The sequence below is a fragment of the Sinocyclocheilus grahami genome, unplaced genomic scaffold, assembly GCF_001515645.1.
Source record: "Sinocyclocheilus grahami isolate Dianchi unplaced genomic scaffold, SAMN03320097.WGS_v1.1 scaffold339.1, whole genome shotgun sequence".
NCBI classification, from domain to species: Eukaryota; Metazoa; Chordata; class Actinopteri; order Cypriniformes; family Cyprinidae; genus Sinocyclocheilus; species Sinocyclocheilus grahami.
This window is the reverse complement of record NW_015505518.1, coordinates 1,081,029-1,100,949: the sequence shown is the minus strand read 5'-3', so window position 1 is coordinate 1,100,949 and position 19,921 is coordinate 1,081,029. Positions and strand designations below refer to the sequence as shown.

At 38.3% G+C, this 19,921-nt stretch overlaps 5 protein-coding genes across 7 annotated transcripts in view; 3 read left to right on the top strand and 2 right to left on the bottom strand.

The window, feature by feature from the left end:
- LOC107603041 (importin subunit alpha-4-like) overlaps window positions 1-3,209 on the top strand; it is a 25,621-nt gene extending 22,412 nt beyond the window's left edge. For both annotated transcript variants that reach the window (XM_016295734.1, XM_016295732.1), the window contains exons 14-17: window positions 764-835; window positions 921-1,083; window positions 1,257-1,351; window positions 1,506-3,209. In XM_016295734.1, coding sequence (XP_016151220.1) covers window positions 764-835; window positions 921-1,083; window positions 1,257-1,351; window positions 1,506-1,604 — 429 coding nt within the window. In that variant the 3' untranslated portion in view covers window positions 1,605-3,209. The remainder of the gene's footprint in view (window positions 1-763; window positions 836-920; window positions 1,084-1,256; window positions 1,352-1,505) is intronic.
- Window positions 3,210-5,913: 2,704 nt separating this feature from the next.
- On the top strand, window positions 5,914-7,364 carry LOC107603002 (emopamil-binding protein-like). Its single transcript, XM_016295663.1, has 3 exons — window positions 5,914-5,947; window positions 6,043-6,181; window positions 6,451-7,364. The coding sequence occupies exons 1-3, from the start codon at window positions 5,914-5,916 to the stop codon at window positions 6,680-6,682; spliced, it is 405 nt and encodes a 134-aa protein (XP_016151149.1). The 3' UTR covers window positions 6,683-7,364.
- Window positions 6,553-9,096, bottom strand: LOC107603042 (ADP-ribosylation factor-like protein 11). 2 transcript variants are annotated; one of them, XM_016295736.1, is made up of 2 exons: window positions 8,268-9,096; window positions 6,553-6,619 (listed from the first exon to the last, which is right to left on the bottom strand). In XM_016295736.1, exon 1 carries the CDS (start codon window positions 8,796-8,798, stop codon window positions 8,268-8,270), a length of 531 nt encoding a protein of 176 aa, XP_016151222.1. In that variant the 5' UTR covers window positions 8,799-9,096; the 3' UTR covers window positions 6,553-6,619. The 2 variants fall into 2 exon arrangements, with proteins under 2 accessions (XP_016151222.1, XP_016151221.1); XM_016295735.1 differs by having other exon boundaries at window positions 6,555-6,619; window positions 8,219-9,096.
- Window positions 9,097-10,224: 1,128 nt separating this feature from the next.
- Window positions 10,225-11,957, bottom strand: LOC107603040 (ADP-ribosylation factor-like protein 11). Its single transcript, XM_016295731.1, has one exon. The coding sequence runs from the start codon at window positions 11,657-11,659 to the stop codon at window positions 11,129-11,131; it is 531 nt and encodes a 176-aa protein (XP_016151217.1). The 5' UTR covers window positions 11,660-11,957; the 3' UTR covers window positions 10,225-11,128.
- Window positions 11,381-19,921, top strand: part of LOC107603000 (RCC1 and BTB domain-containing protein 1-like) — a 10,603-nt gene continuing 2,062 nt past the window's right edge. Inside the window, exons 1-7 of the mRNA XM_016295662.1 lie at window positions 11,381-11,428; window positions 14,998-15,188; window positions 15,348-15,498; window positions 15,695-15,861; window positions 18,429-18,587; window positions 18,758-18,865; window positions 19,079-19,221. Of these exons, the coding sequence (XP_016151148.1) occupies window positions 15,063-15,188; window positions 15,348-15,498; window positions 15,695-15,861; window positions 18,429-18,587; window positions 18,758-18,865; window positions 19,079-19,221 (854 nt within the window). The 5' untranslated portion in view covers window positions 11,381-11,428; window positions 14,998-15,062. The remainder of the gene's footprint in view (window positions 11,429-14,997; window positions 15,189-15,347; window positions 15,499-15,694; window positions 15,862-18,428; window positions 18,588-18,757; window positions 18,866-19,078; window positions 19,222-19,921) is intronic.

Below are 19,921 nucleotides of genomic sequence, written 5' to 3'. Positions count from 1 at the left end.
ATCACTAATTGATGGATGTCTAAAATATAAAAATAAGGAGAAGCCTAAAACAGGCCCGAGGCCCTGCCCGCGTCTGAACTATGACGTGAAAATTGTCCTGAAGCCCAGCCCGAGGGGCGTAAAAAAAGTCGGGGCCCATCGGGCCCAGGCTGAAATGCAGGGCTCTAGCTCTGATCTAGCACACAGAAAACGATTTGACTGAAAATTTATCAGAAGAGATGAAAGAAAGATAGTGATCATCTGCGCAATTCGGAAAAAGTTTTTTTTCTTTTTTTTACTCTTTGTACATCAGTTATTGTTCATTAAAATTTTTTTATGTAAAATATGTGTTACATAAATACATGAAATGTAGAACATATAAAAAAGTGCTCGTGGCTCGTCTGCCAGTGGGTGCCCCCCCACGCATAAAAGTGAAACTCCGCCTATGATTGTGCTGTTACTCCTTTCGAGCTGAAGTTCACAAAATTGGGTGTTATTTATGGGGAGTAGAATTATGTATTTATTTCAATGAATGTAACCGATTAGATATCATAATATTTAGGCTATAATATTATAAATCAGGTTGGTTTGTATTGCTGACGTAATATATAAATGATATGCGTGCGGCCTGCAAGACTTGCACTTGGACCATAGTGCGGCCCGGTGGAAAAAAAGGTTGAGAACCACTGATCTAGACCCTTTGATGAGTCCAGTTTAGACACTCTATAACTAAACTGCTTGATCTTTAATTTGATGTCTGATATGTCTTGTTTTTTCAAAACAGGGTGATTTTGGAACACAGAAAGAGGCTGCATGGGCCATTAGCAACTTGACAATAAGTGGAAGAAAGGATCAGGTATGAACCATTCCAGATGTATCTCTGATTCCGAGCCACTTTCCTTTTCATGCTTGTTCATTGGTTACCTTGATGTAATTGGCAGGTGGAGTACTTGGTGCAGCAAAACGTGATCCCGCCCTTCTGCAACCTGCTTTCAGTGAAAGACTCTCAGGTGGTCCAGGTGGTTCTCGATGGACTGAAAAACATCCTCATCATGGCTGGGGAGGAAGCCAGCACAATTGCTGAGATCATTGAAGAGTGTGGAGGTAATGCATACAGTATAGAAATGGGTAGTCTTTAAATTTAGACCATCACTTTTGGTTGTATTGTGATAAATGACCAGCAGATTAGTCCAAAAATGATCACATCTGCACATTCGCTGATGTTTTTACTTATTTTGTAGAAAAAGATCAGCAGTAATATTGCTTCTGTGTTTCAGGATTGGAAAAAATTGAGAACCTACAGCAGCATGAAAATGAGGACATCTATAAACTTGCATTTGAAATCATCGATCAGTACTTTTCGGGAGACGATGTGAGTCTCAATCTCTCGGTTCTTGGCATGTTTCTCTGTATAGTGCTTGACGCACGGCTGTGTTGTTGCTCGTGGGCTTTATTTGTTGGGGGTTCTGTTCTAGATTTGAATTATCAGTGGATATCTGGTTAATGATGTCTGGTTCGCCTTGTAGATTGATGAGGACCCCACCCTGATTCCTGAGGCCACCCAGGGAGGCACGTTTAACTTTGATCCATCCTCCAACCTACAAACCAAGGAGTTCAAGTTCTAGACAACCGGAGCTTTGAACTTCAGAATGGTGGGTTTCCCAGCTGCTCCTCAGCCCCTGCCACCTACTGACCCATCACCTACCAACCACTCACTAACCAGAAAAAACAATCAATCACCATGCTCAGAAACGACATTCACTCACACAGAAGAAACTAGCGCTGAAGGATATGAGTCTCAATGCCACTCAAAACATGTATGGATCTCAACAACCTCAAGACATGGAAGAAAAAAAGAACAAGACTCATTATACTGCAGTTGCCAAAAAAAAAAAAAGATATATATTTTGCTCTTTCTTTCACTCACTCACACGCACACATAGGTGATCATAAACAATAATAGGAACTTCTGTTGTTGTACCAGCCATCATATCAGCCAAGGAAGATGAAAGAAAGAGATATTCCTGAAATATATAGGCAGGGATTTTCTTTTTTCCAAAAAAGTCCTTCCCTCAAAATGTTGCATTTCTGGTCATGATCTTAGAGTCTCAGCCAGACACCCAACTCAATACGTCCAGCCTCGACTGTGTTAAGCCATTTGGACCCCCTCACTCATTCATCCGAAATCTGTGAACTAGCCTATAATGGGTTATTCCATGGAATATTATTCAAATGTGGGAAGGGAGTGTCTCTAAATATGTGGTGTGCAAACAGAACTTAAATTCTCGCCACCAGTTCTTGCTTTTTCTTCATCCTGAAATTATGGATATTTACAAAACACGGAAGATAATGAAGAAAAAAATCACGTCAGAAGATCACACAAACTTGAATGGAGAAAATCTCATCTAAGATAGTCAAGCACCCTCATTTTCGAACTTCTGCAGCGATAGTGTAGTGGACATTCATTGTGCCGATCTTTTTTTGGTTTGCATTGGGACTGTCAGACATGTCAAAGGAGGATTCTATGTGATTTGTCAATTTGGCCAGGACTTTTAAAGGGCTGCCCCAACCTTTGGAAGTTCTTTGAGAAAACATTAACTGGTCTTTCTGCTTAAAAAGGGTGCTCTGGCAGCGCTTTTTATTTTCTGAATTCATCTTCTCTGCTTCCTGTCTGTAATCATAGTAATAAGTTAATTGGGATAACCCCAGTTGTAACCGGATGGAGGATATTTTCACTAAATCAGTTCATTTCGTCACTTGGTAGTCAAAACCACAAGAAACTTTGCAACAGTGATTGGATTGTGAAATCTTTTTTTCTTTTTTTTTGATCAGTAGAGCTTCCGCTTTTTGGAGTTTTTCCAGTCTTACGCGCTCACATTTGGTTTTCCCGTTTTATTGCTTAATGTAAGTGGAGAGCGATGTTCGCTTAATTTTGACTATACAAGCAATGGGAAAAGGAGATCCGTGACGTAGTGGTTCCTTTTTTTGTTTAGTTGGTTTTTATTCTTATTTCACTTGCTACCAAACCTAATTGTACCAACTAAAATAAAAGTATATTTCTTGTTTAGGTATATAATGCGAAGCTACCACATTTAGGTCCACTAGACATTGTTGGGATGCTACAGAACAATAATAATATTGTGATTATTGATTTACAGCCAATAGGGGTAATTTTTGTTTGTTCCTTTTTGTTTTAACTTTTGTTTTGTAATGGCAAATGATTGCCATTATATGGAAAATGGGCTGGAAAATTTGGAAACTTACTGTTGTGACTGGATGTTTTTTTTTCAGCTTTTTTCCCTGTGCATTAACTTGTAAAGGGATGTATGGGGAAAAAATGCATTTGAACTAAAGTAGTCATGTTTGGGCCGCAAACTGCTGAAAAAGACAGTAAGGAAGCTGAAGGCAGCCCTGATGATTTTTGAATTAGCCATTATTTGTTGAACAAAAAGAAAAAACAGGTTTTAAATTCATGAACTTATCTAGACAACTAGAAAACGAGCCACTTTAAAGAAGTTTTGTCTTGTATCAGAAATGGATACAAGCTTATTGCTTGTTGCAAGATTTTTACTTGCTAAAGAAAAAAAAAAAATCTAAAAAAGCGACAGATCGCATTTTGGCCTCTGATTGTTTGTATGTTTTTATAAATTTTAGAACTGAATTTTTCTTTAAGGTGGCTCATCAGTATTTTTTTTTTCAACTGTGCATATTAAAGATAAAGAATGAGTTGAAATTCATTGTGCCTTTTGTTTTTCATTTCAAAGCAACTAAAAAAGGTTCATAATGCCTGCCACGTTGCATTGGAGCTGCTTATAATATGGGGTCTTTTGGGTGTTATGTCTGCCTATCTCTGGACTTTACCATGACACATTCTCTGGAGTAGAGTATAATTCTTATTAAATTCTCCTTTAGTCTGCTGGCTGACTTGTACTTGATCTCCTTAACTTCCATTTTGCTCCCTTCTCATTCTTTTCATATGGATCACAACTACCCACAATTCTCAACCTATCCACTTCCCCTCCCCACCTCCACCTTTCTATGGCAACACATCTTTCACTCATCACTCCCTCAGGACGTGCTTTATGTATCAATGAACCTAACCAAAATAAACTTGCTGTTAGCCATCCTTTTTATTGCTCTTTTATGATTGACCTTCTGATGCTTTGGTGTCTCTTCTCTTTTACCTGTTAGCTTTCCTTCTTGTCCCTGTTCTGGCATTTAATTTCGCTTTATCTATACAGAAGTCTTTTTCTCTTCTCTTTCTAATAAGTGCAATGCTCTGTTGCTTCTTGTGAGCTTACAGCGAGATTAAATCAGAAACACCAGTCACCTGCGTCCACATTATAGGGTCAATGTTTACATTGGTGACACACATTTTGGGTGAGATTTGCTGGCCATCAAGTCGAAAACAATTAGCATTTTTGAGACTGATTTTTAATCTATTTCTTTACATTATTTAAAGAAACTTAATTACACATAAATGAGACGGCCATACCTCAAACATAAAATTTAAAACCACCGTGAATAAAAAAATATATAAATGCAATGTGCTTCATAAGGACTACAACTACCATAGGGGACGAGAGTTTGTGTGCATGAGGGATCAACTTGCTCCCAACTTCTTAGAACGTTGGTTTTAAAAAGTAGGTTTAAAAAATTGCAATTTAGATTGAAGAGCAAAATGTGTAATTTTGATCTTAAATCGAACATTTTAACCATATGAAATTCCTAAGGGCATCCATGGCTAGAATTAGAATTCTGCGATGGACTACAAATCGACGTCATGACTGTTGATATATTTTCATGCTGTTCCTAGTTGTTTTTAAATGGGATATTTGTACGTTTGACAGGCAATTCTATGATGTCTACATATATTATGGCGTTGAATATAATTATTACATAATGGCAGAAAAGTACTTGGTGGAATAAAACAATTTGCCGCCAAAACGTACTCTGCTCTGTGACGTGGAGAGAGTTCTGCGTGAGCCTATGGCTGCAAGCTCCCGCGTTAGAACCATGGGCGGGGCCTGGATATGTCATTCGGCCACTGCACTGAGACCGAGGGAAGTAAGTTACTACAAATATAATGGCAGAAGGCGAAGAACCTGCACTTTTCACTAAAGTAACGGTTTATTCTCTACTCGCGTGTGTGGCTCAGTTTGCTGTCGGGTTTGTTTTTGCGCAAAAATGTGGGAATAAATGCTCCGCTGTTGATCGGTGGGTCCTCGTGTGGTTGTTTTACGACGCAATGGTTCATTTTACTCTGGTAAGTGCAAAGGTGTATGCAGGAACGTTCACGTTTTACCTGTAAATGGCCTTTTCATTTCTGGGGTATCTATCCCTTTAAATCAGTAGTTCTCGACCAAAGGGGGGGGGGGTCTAGATGATGGAACGATTTAAATTCAAACAAAAACAGCGTTCAAAATAAACTAAATCTAAAAAAAGAAAAACCAGGGTTTCCACAGTCCTGGAAATATTAGGAAGACAAATTTTTAAAAAGTTTGCTTTCTAGACCTGAAAGAGTGACCCGGCCTAGACTCTGCTGCCTCCAGCTCCCTTGAGGCTCTCCACTTTCTGCCAGTCCGGACCTCAAATAGTTACAGAATGTCTTACTTCCTGAAGCAATTTATGTGCATCTTGAATGCGTAGAATTAGAATTCTGCGATGGACTACAAATCGACGTCATGACTGTTGATATATTTTCATGCTGTTCCTAGCTGTTTTTAAATGGGATATTTGTACGTTTGACAGGTTATTCTATGATGTCTACATATATTATGGCGTTGAATATAATTATTACATAATGGCAGAAAAGTACTTGGTGGAATAAAACAATTTGCCGCCAAAACGTACTCCGCTCTGTGACGTGAAGAGAGTTCTGCGTGAGCCTATGGCTGCAAGCTCCCGCGTTAGAACCATGGGCGGGGCCTGGATATGTCATTCAACCACTGCACTGAGACCGAGGGAAGTAAGTTACTACGATGCAAAATGTCCATTTACCTTGAAAAGTTCATTTCTGCTTTCTGTTGTCTTGTACATGTAACGCATGTTAATGTTTAACAGGGAAAGAATATGGCAAGGCAGATGAGCGCTGGTTGTACTCCGACCCGACAATAGTATCTCTGGAGCTTCTGACAGTGGTTTTAGATGGTACTTTGGCCCTGCTTCTAGTCTACGCCATCATCAAAGACAAACACTACAGGTAAATCAGGCAACAGTTTTCAAAATGATTCATTCTGCATATAAATACAATCCATTTGAGATTCATTAAAGTCTAAATATGATTTTATCTATTTGTGATAACGCAATGTTTTCTCTTAAATTTCTAACCTATTTTTTTTTGCCCCACAATCTCAATAATCCAGCTTTGATTTCCAATTCAAACTCCATCCCACAATCTGCAAAATAAAATCTTTATTAGTTAGGCTTCTTGATATTTAACACGGTTTTATGCATTTCTTTCTGAACCAGGCACTTTGTTCAGATCACACTATGTGTGTGTGAGTTGTACGGGGGCTGGATGACCTTCTGTCCAGACTGGCTAATCGGAAGCCCTAACCTGAACACCAGCAACTGGCTGTACCTGTGGGTCTATCTGGTGTTCTTCAATGGGATCTGGGTGGTGGTGCCTGGACTCCTCCTTTTGCAGTCATGGAGGGATTTGAGAAGGATGCATCAGTATCCAAAGAAGAAGAACAGATAAAATCAGATCATTAGTGATCAAGCATATAATTATCACAGTTATAATTAGCTTTTCAAAGTCAACAAACTGAGATGTGGAGAGGATGTACTGCAGTTGATGTATTATACACATTTATTGTGTACACCGAATATTAGAGGAACAGTTGTTACGGCGTATCTTTGCATAATTGCAGTGGTAAAGACAAAGGAAGTTCACACCAAACTACTGACTCATAGCAACAGACTTTTACTAGTATTATTTGCATTCCTGCCATATGACACCTAAACAGTGAATTCTTTATTTAGCTTTTTTTAACACTGATCTAGGACCAGCTTCCCTACTAATTCCCCTTACCAAACTACCTTATCCAGTATGATAGAAAGCACAAATTGGATCCAGATTATATTGTAAATAGTTACTTCAATTCATGTTTCATCACATGCTTCTTTTTTACACAGACTGTGCTATTGAGTTGGCTACTTTCTTGCCAAGTTATGACAGCATAACAGGTTAGCCTGCTATATTTTGGTCATAGTCACTTATATATGCAGGCCTGAACAAGGTATGTATTGTAAGGTTTAAGGTATTACTTCATCATTGCAATGTCAAAGATTAGTTTACAGCTTCATGTGTAAACAATATAAAAGGGGAATACTTTACAATAAGGTCCCATTAGTTAACATTAGATAATGCATTAACTAACAATGAGCAATAAATTTGTTACAGTATTTATTAATCTTTGTAAGTTAGTAAAAATACAACTGTTTATTATTAACTCAAATCCATTAATATTAACAGAAACAACTTTTTACTTTAATTTACACACTATTATGTGTAAATGTTCAAATGAACATGAACTGAGCTCGATAAATATTTAGATGTATTTTCTATTGATAGTTCATGGCAACTAATGTAGTTAACGAATGTTAACAAATGGAACATGTAGAAAGTGTTGCCTAGAAAACAAAAATTGAATTTAAAATCACCCCATTTCTTACTGATTCGACTCTGTAAAGTTTCCAAATAAAGTTGTAATGTATATCCAATCCATTTGAGTCTAAATATGAATTTACCTATTTGTGATAAGGCAATGTTTTATCTCAAATGCATAAGCTGCTTTTCAAAATCAAAATATCCATGATGTATATGAATGATGGCATTAACATTATTTAACAAATTTCCATTGGTAGTTCATGTTAACTAATGTAGTTAACTAAATTTGACAAATTGAACCTTATCGTAAAGTGTTACCTAAGACTGAAATTGCATTTAAAAGCACCCAATTTTCTATGAATGTTCCTCAATAAATTTTCCAATATCAAAATGTATGCATCACAAGACAGGATTCTCATCAAAATCACAGCAACATGGCATTCAGTTACAAAGGAAAAGTTTGCAGTAATTACAGAACACATGCTTGAAGTGCAGACCATGAAGACAAGTAAAAAAATAAACATACTATTTACAGCAACTGTGAACAAGTGCAGTAGTTAAATCAGTCAATTATTTGCCTAACATTCTAGGTCTAGTTTTAGTATGATAGTATCATGAGCAAACCTCTTCATTTTGCTTGTTATTGTATTCCGTAGTTAGCTTAGTATCTTACTTATGCTTTGTGCATTAGCTTAGCTATAGAGAGAAAGGCTTGTTGGAGACCCAGTCCCTTCAGGGCGCTGCAAGCTTGGATCTCCCACACTCGATCTGTGTAACTATCCAGCTCCAGCAATGTAGACACCTCTCTAACAGTCGGAGAGTTTGGCAGGTCTTTCTTGTTAGCCAGCACCATCAGGGGAACTCCTTTCAAATGCTCATTACTCAGAATCTTCTTCAGGGCTTTCTGGGCTTCTCCCATCCTGGCACGATCACTGCTGTCCACCACGAAAACCAGGACCTTACATCCCTCCAGGTAGTATTTCCAATTAGGCCTCATAGTTCCTTGTCCCCCAACATCCCACACGGTCAGTGAGGTCTTCTTGTTCAGCTCTACAGTCGCAACATTGAAGCCCACTGTAGGTGAGGTCTCCATCACCACACCACGCTGCTGCCTGTACAGCAAAGTCGATTTTCCAGCCGCATCCAAGCCCATGAGGAGAACCTGAGGAGTCTTTTTGTATTGTTTAGACTTAATGGCGCCCATCCTGATTTGAAAGGCGCGTTTCTGAGTGAACTTACGGACTCTTGTCTGGATCTGGGCAGGTTCAGACTGGCATTTGGCGGAGTCCTTGATTGCACTCTTCGTTTTATGTTCGTATGCAAAGCAGAAGCGACACTAAGTGAACGGCTACATGTAGCTGAAACTATAGGATTGTCCGTGAATTCAGCCCGACAGGTTTGTCAACTTTACGCGCGAGCCAGCCTGCTCGGGGATCACAGAAACCGAACTGAATAATGCAAATGATCCTGTATGACTTGACAATAATGTGTATAAAATATGAAAACGAAAATTTTGAATCTATTCAACGCTCTACGCACACCTTGGCAATATAATCGCCATTGGCTAGTAATTCTTTTTGTTTACTCGCCAGACTGATATACTAATTTACACACACACGTTTACTAAGCTATCTAAATGGGGACATTACATATTGTTTTCATATACAGATAGTTATACACTTTTTAACCTAACGCTCACAGAAAACTTTCTGCATTTTTACAATTTCAAAAGTAAAAAAAAAAATGAGTTTACTTTATTTTTATAACAGTTTTACAAATGAGGACATCCACAAATTGAGGTTTTTGCCGATTTTGTCAGGCTTTGCTCACTTTTGGGTACAGATTTATCTCCAAAATATGGTTAAGTAGGTATGATAATTAAGCACTATTTAATGGTAGAACTATAGTGATTAGAACTAAAGCTTGGTAACCATGAATGAATGCATATTTGTCATTTTAACTGAACTTAGGACTGGTGGTGGTGTTTAAGATATGTCATGAATATTAATCACGTTGTCAGCGTTCGCTCGAACTGATTTGCTGAAATCAAAACAGGGACGGTAATAGATGAGCGCCAGCCAATGAGAGCTGTTCGCGCATTAGCTCCGCCCACTGCCGAGAAACCGGCATATCTTCTGCTTGTTCTTAAAAGCTGAATAATTCTAAATAAACTCTGTTATTTTGACAGGAAAATACAACAAAGAATATGGTTTACATGTAGCGCGTCGATTCAGCGTGGTATGCAAGACTCTCTTGCTCTCTCTCTCTCTCTGCATGTGTGAGAAACACAGCGCTATCAGCAAAGCGACGGCGAGTCGTGCGCCTTCACACTAGTTTACGGTGCGTCAAACACAGTGCGCTGCGTGCTACACACTGCGCATCCATCGAGTGCATGACATGATCCACTGAGCGCATCCAAATAGTACAGCTCGCTTGACGGAGAGCGAAACTCTCAAGCGCTCAGTCAGCATGTTTATCCAGTGAAAATCTGTTGAACGCCTCTCTCACACATACTGGCGTGTAAAATCTTAAGAATTTATTAGCCAATGGCTAATGTTAGACATTATTTAGTCGCCCAGAGTAAGATTTAGTCGCATATGCGAGTGATTTACAGATAATGCATTAACTAACAATGAGCAATAAATTTGTTACAGTATTTATTAATCTTTGTAAGTTAGTAAAAATACAACTGTTTATTATTAACTCAAATCCATTAATATTAACAGAAACAACTTTTTACTTTAATTTACACACTATTATGTGTAAATGTTCAAATGAACATGAACTGAGCTCGATAAATATTTAGATGTATTTTCTATTGATAGTTCATGGCAACTAATGTAGTTAACGAATGTTAACAAATGGAACATGTAGAAAGTGTTGCCTAGAAAACAAAAATTGAATTTAAAATCACCCCATTTCTTACTGATTCGACTCTGTAAAGTTTCCAAATAAAGTTGTAATGTATATCCAATCCATTTGAGTCTAAATATGAATTTACCTATTTGTGATAAGGCAATGTTTTATCTCAAATGCATAAGCTGCTTTTCAAAATCAAAATATCCATGATGTATATGAATGATGGCATTAACATTATTTAACAAATTTCCATTGGTAGTTCATGTTAACTAATGTAGTTAACTAAATTTGACAAATTGAACCTTATCGTAAAGTGTTACCTAAGACTGAAATTGCATTTAAAAGCACCCAATTTTCTATGAATGTTCCTCAATAAATTTTCCAATATCAAAATGTATGCATCACAAGACAGGATTCTCATCAAAATCACAGCAACATGGCATTCAGTTACAAAGGAAAAGTTTGCAGTAATTACAGAACACATGCTTGAAGTGCAGACCATGAAGACAAGTAAAAAAATAAACATACTATTTACAGCAACTGTGAACAAGTGCAGTAGTTAAATCAGTCAATTATTTGCCTAACATTCTAGGTCTAGTTTTAGTATGATAGTATCATGATCAAACCTCTTCATTTTGCTTGTTATTGTATTCCGTAGTTAGCTTAGTATCTTACTTATGCTTTGTGCATTAGCTTAGCTATAGAGAGAAAGGCTTGTTGGAGACCCAGTCCCTTCAGGGCGCTGCAAGCTTGGATCTCCCACACTCGATCTGTGTAACTATCCAGCTCCAGCAATGTAGACACCTCTCTAACAGTCGGAGAGTTTGGCAGGTCTTTCTTGTTAGCCAGCACCATCAGGGGAACTCCTTTCAAATGCTCATTACTCAGAATCTTCTTCAGGGCTTTCTGGGCTTCTCCCATCCTGGCACGATCACTGCTGTCCACCACGAAAACCAGGACCTTACATCCCTCCAGGTAGTATTTCCAATTAGGCCTCATAGTTCCTTGTCCCCCAACATCCCACACGGTCAGTGAGGTCTTCTTGTTCAGCTCTACAGTCGCAACATTGAAGCCCACTGTAGGTGAGGTCTCCATCACCACACCACGCTGCTGCCTGTACAGCAAAGTCGATTTTCCAGCCGCATCCAAGCCCATGAGGAGAACCTGAGGAGTCTTTTTGTATTGTTTAGACTTAATGGCGCCCATCCTGATTTGAAAGGCGCCTTTCTGATTGAACTTACGGACTCTTGTCTGTATCTGGGCAGGTTCAGACTGGCATTTGGCGGAGTCCTTGATTGCACTCTTCGTTTTATGTTCGTATGCAAAGCAGAAGCGACACTAAGTGAACGGCTACATGTAGCTGAAACTATAGGATTGTCCGTGAATTCAGCCCGACAGGTTTGTCAACTTTACGCGCGAGCCAGCCTGCTCGGGGATCACAGAAACCGAACTGAATAATGCAAATGATCCTGTATGACTTGACAATAATGTGTATAAAATATGAAAACGAAAATTTTGAATCTATTCAACGCTCTACGCACACCTTGGCAATATAATCGCCATTGGCTAGTAATTCTTTTTGTTTACTCGCCAGACTGATATACTAATTTACACACACACGTTTACTAAGCTATCTAAATGGGGACATTACATATTGTTTTCATATACAGATAGTTATACACTTTTTAACCTAACGCTCACAGAAAACTTTCTGCATTTTTACAATTTCAAAAGTAAAAAAAAAAATGAGTTTACTTTATTTTTATAACAGTTTTACAAATGAGGACATCCACAAATTGAGGTTTTTGCCGATTTTGTCAGGCTTTGCTCACTTTTGGGTACAGATTTATCTCCAAAATATGGTTAAGTAGGTATGATAATTAAGCACTATTTAATGGTAGAACTATAGTGATTAGAACTAAAGCTTGGTAACCATGAATGAATGCATATTTGTCATTTTAACTGAACTTAGGACTGGTGGTGGTGTTTAAGATATGTCATGAATATTAATCACGTTGTCAGCGTTCGCTCGAACTGATTTGCTGAAATCAAAACAGGGACGGTAATAGATGAGCGCCAGCCAATGAGAGCTGTTCGCGCATTAGCTCCGCCCACTGCCGAGAAACCGGCATATCTTCTGCTTGTTCTTAAAAGCTGAATAATTCTAAATAAACTCTGTTATTTTGACAGGAAAATACAACAAAGAATATGGTTTACATGTAGCGCGTCGATTCAGCGTGGTATGCAAGACTCTCTTGCTCTCTCTCTCTCTCTGCATGTGTGAGAAACACAGCGCTATCAGCAAAGCGACGGCGAGTCGTGCGCCTTCACACTAGTTTACGGTGCGTCAAACACAGTGCGCTGCGTGCTACACACTGCGCATCCATCGAGTGCATGACATGATCCACTGAGCGCATCCAAATAGTACAGCTCGCTTAGTCACATATGCGAGTGATTTACTCGCAATGTAGAGGGTTGCTATTTTAATGAATATTACTGCTGAGGTAAAAGCGTAAACGTATATAAAAAAATATATATAAATGTTCTGTGTTCTAAGATTTGACCTCAGCAGTATTCTTCAGCTGCTACGGCAGTCGCATATGCGAGTGATTTACTCGCAATGTAGAGGGTTGCTATTTTAATGAATATTACTGCTGAGGTAAAAGCGTAAACGTATATAAAAAAAATATATATAAATGTTCTGTGTTCTAAGATTTGACCTCAGCAGTATTCTTCAGCTGCTACGGGTGGCATTAATAAAATAGCAGAAGAATATAATAATAACAACAATAATAATGGACCCACTTTATATTATGTGTCTTTACCTATACTAACATTGAAATTAATCAATAGATATAATGAACTAATTGTGTACGTTGTGCTAATATTTAAAAAAAAAAATCCTGCGTGTAGTTACCAGTTACTCATGTAATTGATTTCTGTAGTTACATCTATAATTATTACACTGTCGACCCTACCCCTATACCTTAACCCACCCTTAAACCTAACCTAAACATACCTTTACGAAAATTAACCATGGTTTTACTACATATATATATATATATATATATAAACATGGTTACTACTTGCCCTGCCACACAATTATAAAATAGTGTTGTTATTTTTATTTTTGATACCAAAATTTTAGATAACAGTTCATGGTAACCACAAATATGGACCATGGTTTTGCTACACTAACCATAGTTTAACTATGGTATTTGTAGTAAAACTGGTGGTAATCAATGCGCAAAAAAAATTACACCATGGTTAATTTTCGTAAGGGTACCACTAACCCACTTTAATAGTAGCAAGTGTTTTGCCGTTCAACATGAACTCAATAAGTAGGCCTACATTTGACCTAACATTTATATTTATTTATTTACATTTACAATTATTATTATTATTAACATGTATGTGGCTTATTTTAGACCTTATTTTTCCTCGCGTGGATTTTGTCATCCTTATTCCGCAAAGTCCCGCCCCCTCCGTCTCCAGCCTTCTGCTTCTGCCAATCCATGAAGTAGGAGCGACGTACAAGCAGTCTGATTGGACAGTTGAGCAGTCGTTCATGGAGCCGTAGCAACCACGACCAGGAAACGAGTGAGTTTGTTTTCTCTCTGATGTGAACGCTCTCCCGTGGACGTACTGCTGGCGCCACAGGCTACTAGAGGTACTGGATAACTCGCTAATCGCATGGTCCCAAACTCCTGTAGTTACTAGGTAGGTTTTGTGGCGTTGACTTGATGAAAACCGTTTTTTTTTTCTGTAGTGTGAGTCTATCTCATGTCCTGAGGGAGCGACGAAGTAGCTGTCGGGCTAACCGAGCTTGCTTATACGTACAGTAACGCGAGCCTGCAAGAAGATATGTTTAAACCAACCCTGCTGATATAGCGATTTCTTTCACGTGCACATTACACACTAGTTTTTACTGTAGATTTTGCTACACGGTCGTGACTGATCCCTGAGCAGCTGTAAAAGTGACACAGATACAATGAAAGCTGTAACTAGTGAGTTTTAGCAGTTGGTCGTTATAAAGGACTGCACCGAAATGTTTTAGTGACAAAACAACAGACAGATAGGCTTTATGACCCATCAGTTCAGTGCTGTTCCACACACAAAAGCCTTTCTATATATTATGAAAGTGTGTTGTGTCAATTGTTGTGAGCTGTGGTATCTCGGGATATAATATCAAACCAAGTGCAGTGGTCATCTGCCATCCTTGTTAAGGTAATTTACCTCAGGTTGATCTTGAAATAATAATTGAACTGAGCAGCAAATCAGCATAGCAGACAGAATGATTTCTGAAGAATCATGTGACACTGAAGACTGGAGTAATGATGCTGAAAATTCAGCTTGGTCATCACAGGAATACATTATATTTTAAAATATATTAAAACAAAACGTTTTAAAGTTTTTAAAATTGTTATATTATTATATAATATTACTGTTTTTAATGTATTTTTGATCAAATTAATGCGTGAAACATTTCAAAATCTGAATTATTCCAGACTTTTGAGTGATGGTGTATGTGTCCACTTTCCAAGGCACACACAGCAGGTATCTTCTTGTCTCCAAACCCCATCCCCTGCTCTTACAAAGGAGAGTTGCCATGGTGGATGTGAGTAAGTGGCCTCTCTTCACCCTCTTGAGTGCACAGGAGCTCGCCTCCATACGACATGCATGCATCTTCGGAACATCTGCGAATGAGGCTATCTATATCACCCACGATGACGAAGTAAGCTGATCAAGAAACTGATAGTATCTTCTTTGTCTGTGTGAGTCTTGGTGGTGTAAGCTTACATGGCCTGTTTTAGTCATTTGTATTGACAGAATAAAGGTTCACGAGGGGCTTCTGTACCTTCATATGAAAACTAATCTGGACGTCCTGACACAGGTGTACGTGTTGGGTTTGAACTGCAGTAATTGCCTGGGCACTGGAGACAGTCAGAGCACAATTGTTCCTAAAAAGCTGGACTGTCTGACTGGGAAGAAGCTGGTTAGTTTGAGCTATGGCAGTGGCCCTCATGTTCTGCTCGCTACAGAAGGTAAGTACAAGCTTGAATTCCTATATTCTATGTAAACTGAAAGTATTTTGTGGCTTTGCCTATAGTTAAAGTAGAGGCATAATGTGAAATCACTTGCCTGTCTGGATACATTCAGTTATTTTTAAATGTTTAAACATAGTAATGGGTATGTATTTGATAATATTGCCTTATTCAAAGTCCTTTCTTCTCTTTACAGAGGGGGAGTTGTATGTATGGGGGCATAATGGATACAGTCAGTTGGGCAATGGGACGACCAATCAAGGTGTGTCTCCTGTTTTGGTGTCTACTAACCTGCAGAACAAGAGAGTGACTGAAGTTGCCTGTGGTTCTCACCACTCTTTGGCTCTAACCCATGAGGGTGAGGTGAGGCTTGGGAACAGTTTTTCGTCACATTTCAATTGAGTATGGAAGCCTATTTGCACCACTTTGGTAAATGCTTTGCTTTATGGCATAATTATGGCATATTATTAAATTTTTTGTCATAATTGGCTTTATGATTTACTTTTTATTCGTTATGTCTAATTATGTCATAATTTTGAATTCTATCTTTTTTTTAAAACCTTTACTTGCATAGCGCTTTATACAATACAGATTGTGTCAAAGCAGCTTTACAGTGTCAAACAGGAAAATAGTTTGTCAGTAATGCAAGAGGCCAATAACAAACATTTTTCCAGCTAAAGTCAGTTCATTGATGATTCAGTGATGTCATCATCCAGTTCAGCTCTCTTCCAGTAGTGTCTGTGCAATCAGTCAAGCGTCCCCAACTAAGCAAGCCAAAGACGACAGTGGCAAGGAAACAAAACTTCATCGGTGATAGAAACGGAGAAAAAAACCTTGGGAGAAACCAGACGAAACCAGCATGACGTGGTTTAATTCCAGGCTATAACACAGAGGACTTGTCTGGTTCCCGTGGTCTTGTGCCGAAGGTCGTCTAGTTGACGCGGTCTTCGCAGGGGATCTGTCTCTGGGGCTCATCTAGTTGACATGGTCTCTGCTGACATTCAGGGCTGTAGAGGTCGTCTCTAGGTCTGGTCTGGATACAGACTGGATCCGTATGGCTACGGTGACCTCAGAATAAGAAGAAAGAGACTAATATTAGCACAGATGCCATTTTTCTTATGATGTAGCGAATGCATCTAGTGTTATGGAAAGTATTCTCGATTCTGGTTGACCTAATTAATGCAGCCTAATAATCCTTTAATGGATTTGAGTTATAGATATGCGATAGTGTATTAGGTGTATGCCAGGTTAAAAAGATGGGTCTTTAATCTAGATTTAAACTGACAGAGTGTGTCTGCCTCCCGAACAACGCTAGGCAGATTGTTCCAGATTTTGGGCGCTAAATAGGACAAGGATCTGCAGCCCGCAGTTGATTTTGATATTCTAGGTATTATCAAATAGCGAGCTTTGAGATCGCAGCTGATGTGAAGGACTACAATGTGATATGAGCTCACAAAAGTAGTGAGGAGCTAAACTATTCAGGGCTTTATAATTAATTAGCAAGATTTTAAAATGTATACGATGTTCAGTAGGGAGCCAGTGCCAGTGAGTTGACAGAACCGGGCTAAGATGTTTGTACTTCCTGGTTCTAGTAAGAACTCTAGCTGCTGCATTTTGGACCAGCTGAATTTTTTTTATTAAGCGTGCAGAACAACCACCCAATAAAGCATTACAATAATCTAACCTTGAGGTCATGAACGCATTCATTAACGTTTATGCATTTGACATAACATTTCGGCATTTCTCATAAATTTGAACTTTTATCTCATAAACATGACTTAGTTTCTCATAAATGTTTGTAATAATTATGCCAAATCATGTTTTGGTAAATGATAATTATTTTTTATTTGTGGTGGAAATGGGCTTCCATACATAAGAGATTGGACATTTAACCAAATATTGATTAGTTTTCTCTCAACAGTACAATTGAAAAATCACAGATGAGTTGCATTAATATATGTCACATTTTATTATTACTATTTTATTATTTAGAAATAATCCAGCCTTGCCCCAAAAAGGAATAGAAACCAGTTCAAATTGATTAAAAACAGCAGAACATATGAAAGGTAGAACATATGCTAGACTAGCAATGCCACTGTTGGCGAATTTGCTTTATGATAAGACGGACAAAAAAGGGCTGCATAATAAGTTGTGTTTATCACAGAATGTCTCTTTTAAAGAAGTATTTCTCTGAGATGTACTCTTATTTGGGGTAAGAGAGTTAGAGGCTTTAGTGGACCACAGACTGATTCAGCTGTGTTTCTCACATGGAGGTATTTTTAAGTCAAATATTTTCCATTGTGGTTGATTTAAAACACTGCCTATTGGTTAAAATGCCAAGATCAACCTATTGGTGCACAGATGTGTCCATTAATCAGGGTTAAACCAATGACATACTGTGAATCTGATGGCATGGACTAATCAAATAGTTTCAGAATATAGAAAAGTCTGTTAAAATTGCTCCGTGTCACATGCTAATCCAATAATCCAAACAAAATCTTTCCGTTTCTTTTGCATGTAACAATTTTCGCTTTTATCAGTCTCTTTAGAAACACTTCAGTAGTGGGTTAAATATGTAGGTTACATTTTAAAGGGTATTAGGTGGATTTAGGTTTGACAAAACCCTCCTTTCTTTCCTCATCTGTTTAGCAAGTATAGTTATCTGCTTAGCCTCGTTGTGCTCGCTGTAATAAGGAGCATGTGACCTTTTTTGCTAAGCTGTGAGGGCTTTTGTTCTCACTGTGACTACTAAGATCAACTCGGGTGTAGCACTCTGTGTTTGTCTGTGGTAATAATTCATATTCAGCTTCATTAAAAGTTCTAGCTGTAGCTCACACAAAAACATTGGCTGGCGTGTGTTTTTATAAAGGAATATTTTTAGCTTAACGTCCCTGCTAATTAACTTGACCGCTAATTGTATGTCGTCCTAGGTGTTTGCGTGGGGCTACAACAACTGTGGTCAGGTGGGTTCAGGGTCCACCGCCAACCAGCCCACACCCCGCAAGGTGTCCAACTGTCTGCAGAGCAAAGTGATGGTCAGTATAGCCTGTGGACAGACTTCATCCATGGCTGTGGCGGATAATGGCGAGGTAAGGGATGAAGTTAACCATTTATAACCTTCCTGTTTATGGAAATATGCAACGTGCTTTGTAAAATATTGTGTTGACTAGTGACTATTTAGAGCTTGTGTGGTGTCTTGCTGTATTTCTCACTGTAGCTGTGTTGCTTGTTTGTTAGTGGTGAAATGTGTGCATTTCAGGTTTATGGCTGGGGTTACAATGGTAACGGCCAGCTAGGGTTAGGCAACAATGGGAACCAGCTGACACCGTGCCGTTTGATTGCGCTACAAGGCTTCTGTGTGGTGCAGGTACGAAACAGAAGATCTGCCATGTTCTTAGATTATTAGTTCTACATGTAATAATATGGTAATATATACTACCGTTCAAATGATTGAGGTCAGTAAGATTATTGTTTGAATGAAAATCATTTTTCCACATAACTCATGTGACCATATCGATTTTTTAAAAATGTAAATGGGTGGAAAAATAGTAAAACATGTCACTGTGTCACTTTTTAACAGATTGCATCAGGTTACGCTCATTCTCTAGCACTGACCGATGAGGGGCTACTGTATGCATGGGGGGCCAACACTTACGGCCAGCTGGGCACCGGCAACAAGAGCAACCAGCTCAGCCCTGTACAGGTCATGGCTGAGAAAGAAAGGTAAGGGGGTTTGGGAATAAGTCTTTTCCTTTTGCATTCACTGACTCCATTCTAAAAGGTGTTATTGTTAACTGAAATTATTAAAAATAGTTTTCATTAATTGAAATAAAGAATTGTTGCCTTGGCAAATAACTGAAATAAAGTAAGTTTAATTTGAAGTATCAAAATTGCTAAAACGGAAATAAAATAAAATAAAGCTAAATAATAATTAAAAAGAAAACTGAACATACAAAAATAAAAACGAATTCAAAATTAATTAATTAATTAATACTACAATAGTATATAAATAATACTTAAATAACAGTGTTCCAAAAGCCACTGAACTGCCTTTTTACATGTATAGAGTCCTAACCTTCAGCATGCTAATGCCAAACTCTTTTGAAATCAAATTTGAAATCTTTTGAAATCAAGCAAACAATGTGATACTCTTAAGCACAAAAAATACATACCACTCAAAATATTGAGTAAAATAGTCATTTTCTAAAATAGCATATTGTCTGAAAGATATTTGTTATCAAAAATTTTCCTGATTCTGTAATTTTGTGTGTCCCCCCCCCCCGCCCCACACACACACACACTGATTCCTTACGAACACTTTATGAGATTCTGCCCTAGAATATGGCCAAAATCCCCACTGCTTGAAACAGCCTTTGTGTCAAAAGCATTCCATAAAATTATGCTGTCTAGGTTGGCGGCTCAA

What these genes read in the sequence shown, in the direction of transcription:
- LOC107603002 (XM_016295663.1), top strand. Translation starts at nt 5,914, where the DNA reads ATGTCATTCAACCACTGCACTGAGACCGAGGGAA. An exon ending in CTGCACTGAGACCGAGGGAA is followed by an intron (nt 5,948 to 6,042) that starts GTAAGTTACTAC and finishes AATGTTTAACAG; the next exon opens with GGAAAGAATATGGCAAGGCA. An exon ending in ATCAAAGACAAACACTACAG is followed by an intron (nt 6,182 to 6,450) that starts GTAAATCAGGCA and finishes TTTCTGAACCAG; the next exon opens with GCACTTTGTTCAGATCACAC.
- LOC107603040 (XM_016295731.1), bottom strand. Translation starts at nt 11,659, where the DNA reads ATGGGCGCCATTAAGTCTAAACAATACAAAAAGACTCCTCAGGTTCTC.
- LOC107603042 (XM_016295736.1), bottom strand. Translation starts at nt 8,798, where the DNA reads ATGGGCGCCATTAAGTCTAAACAATACAAAAAGACTCCTCAGGTTCTC.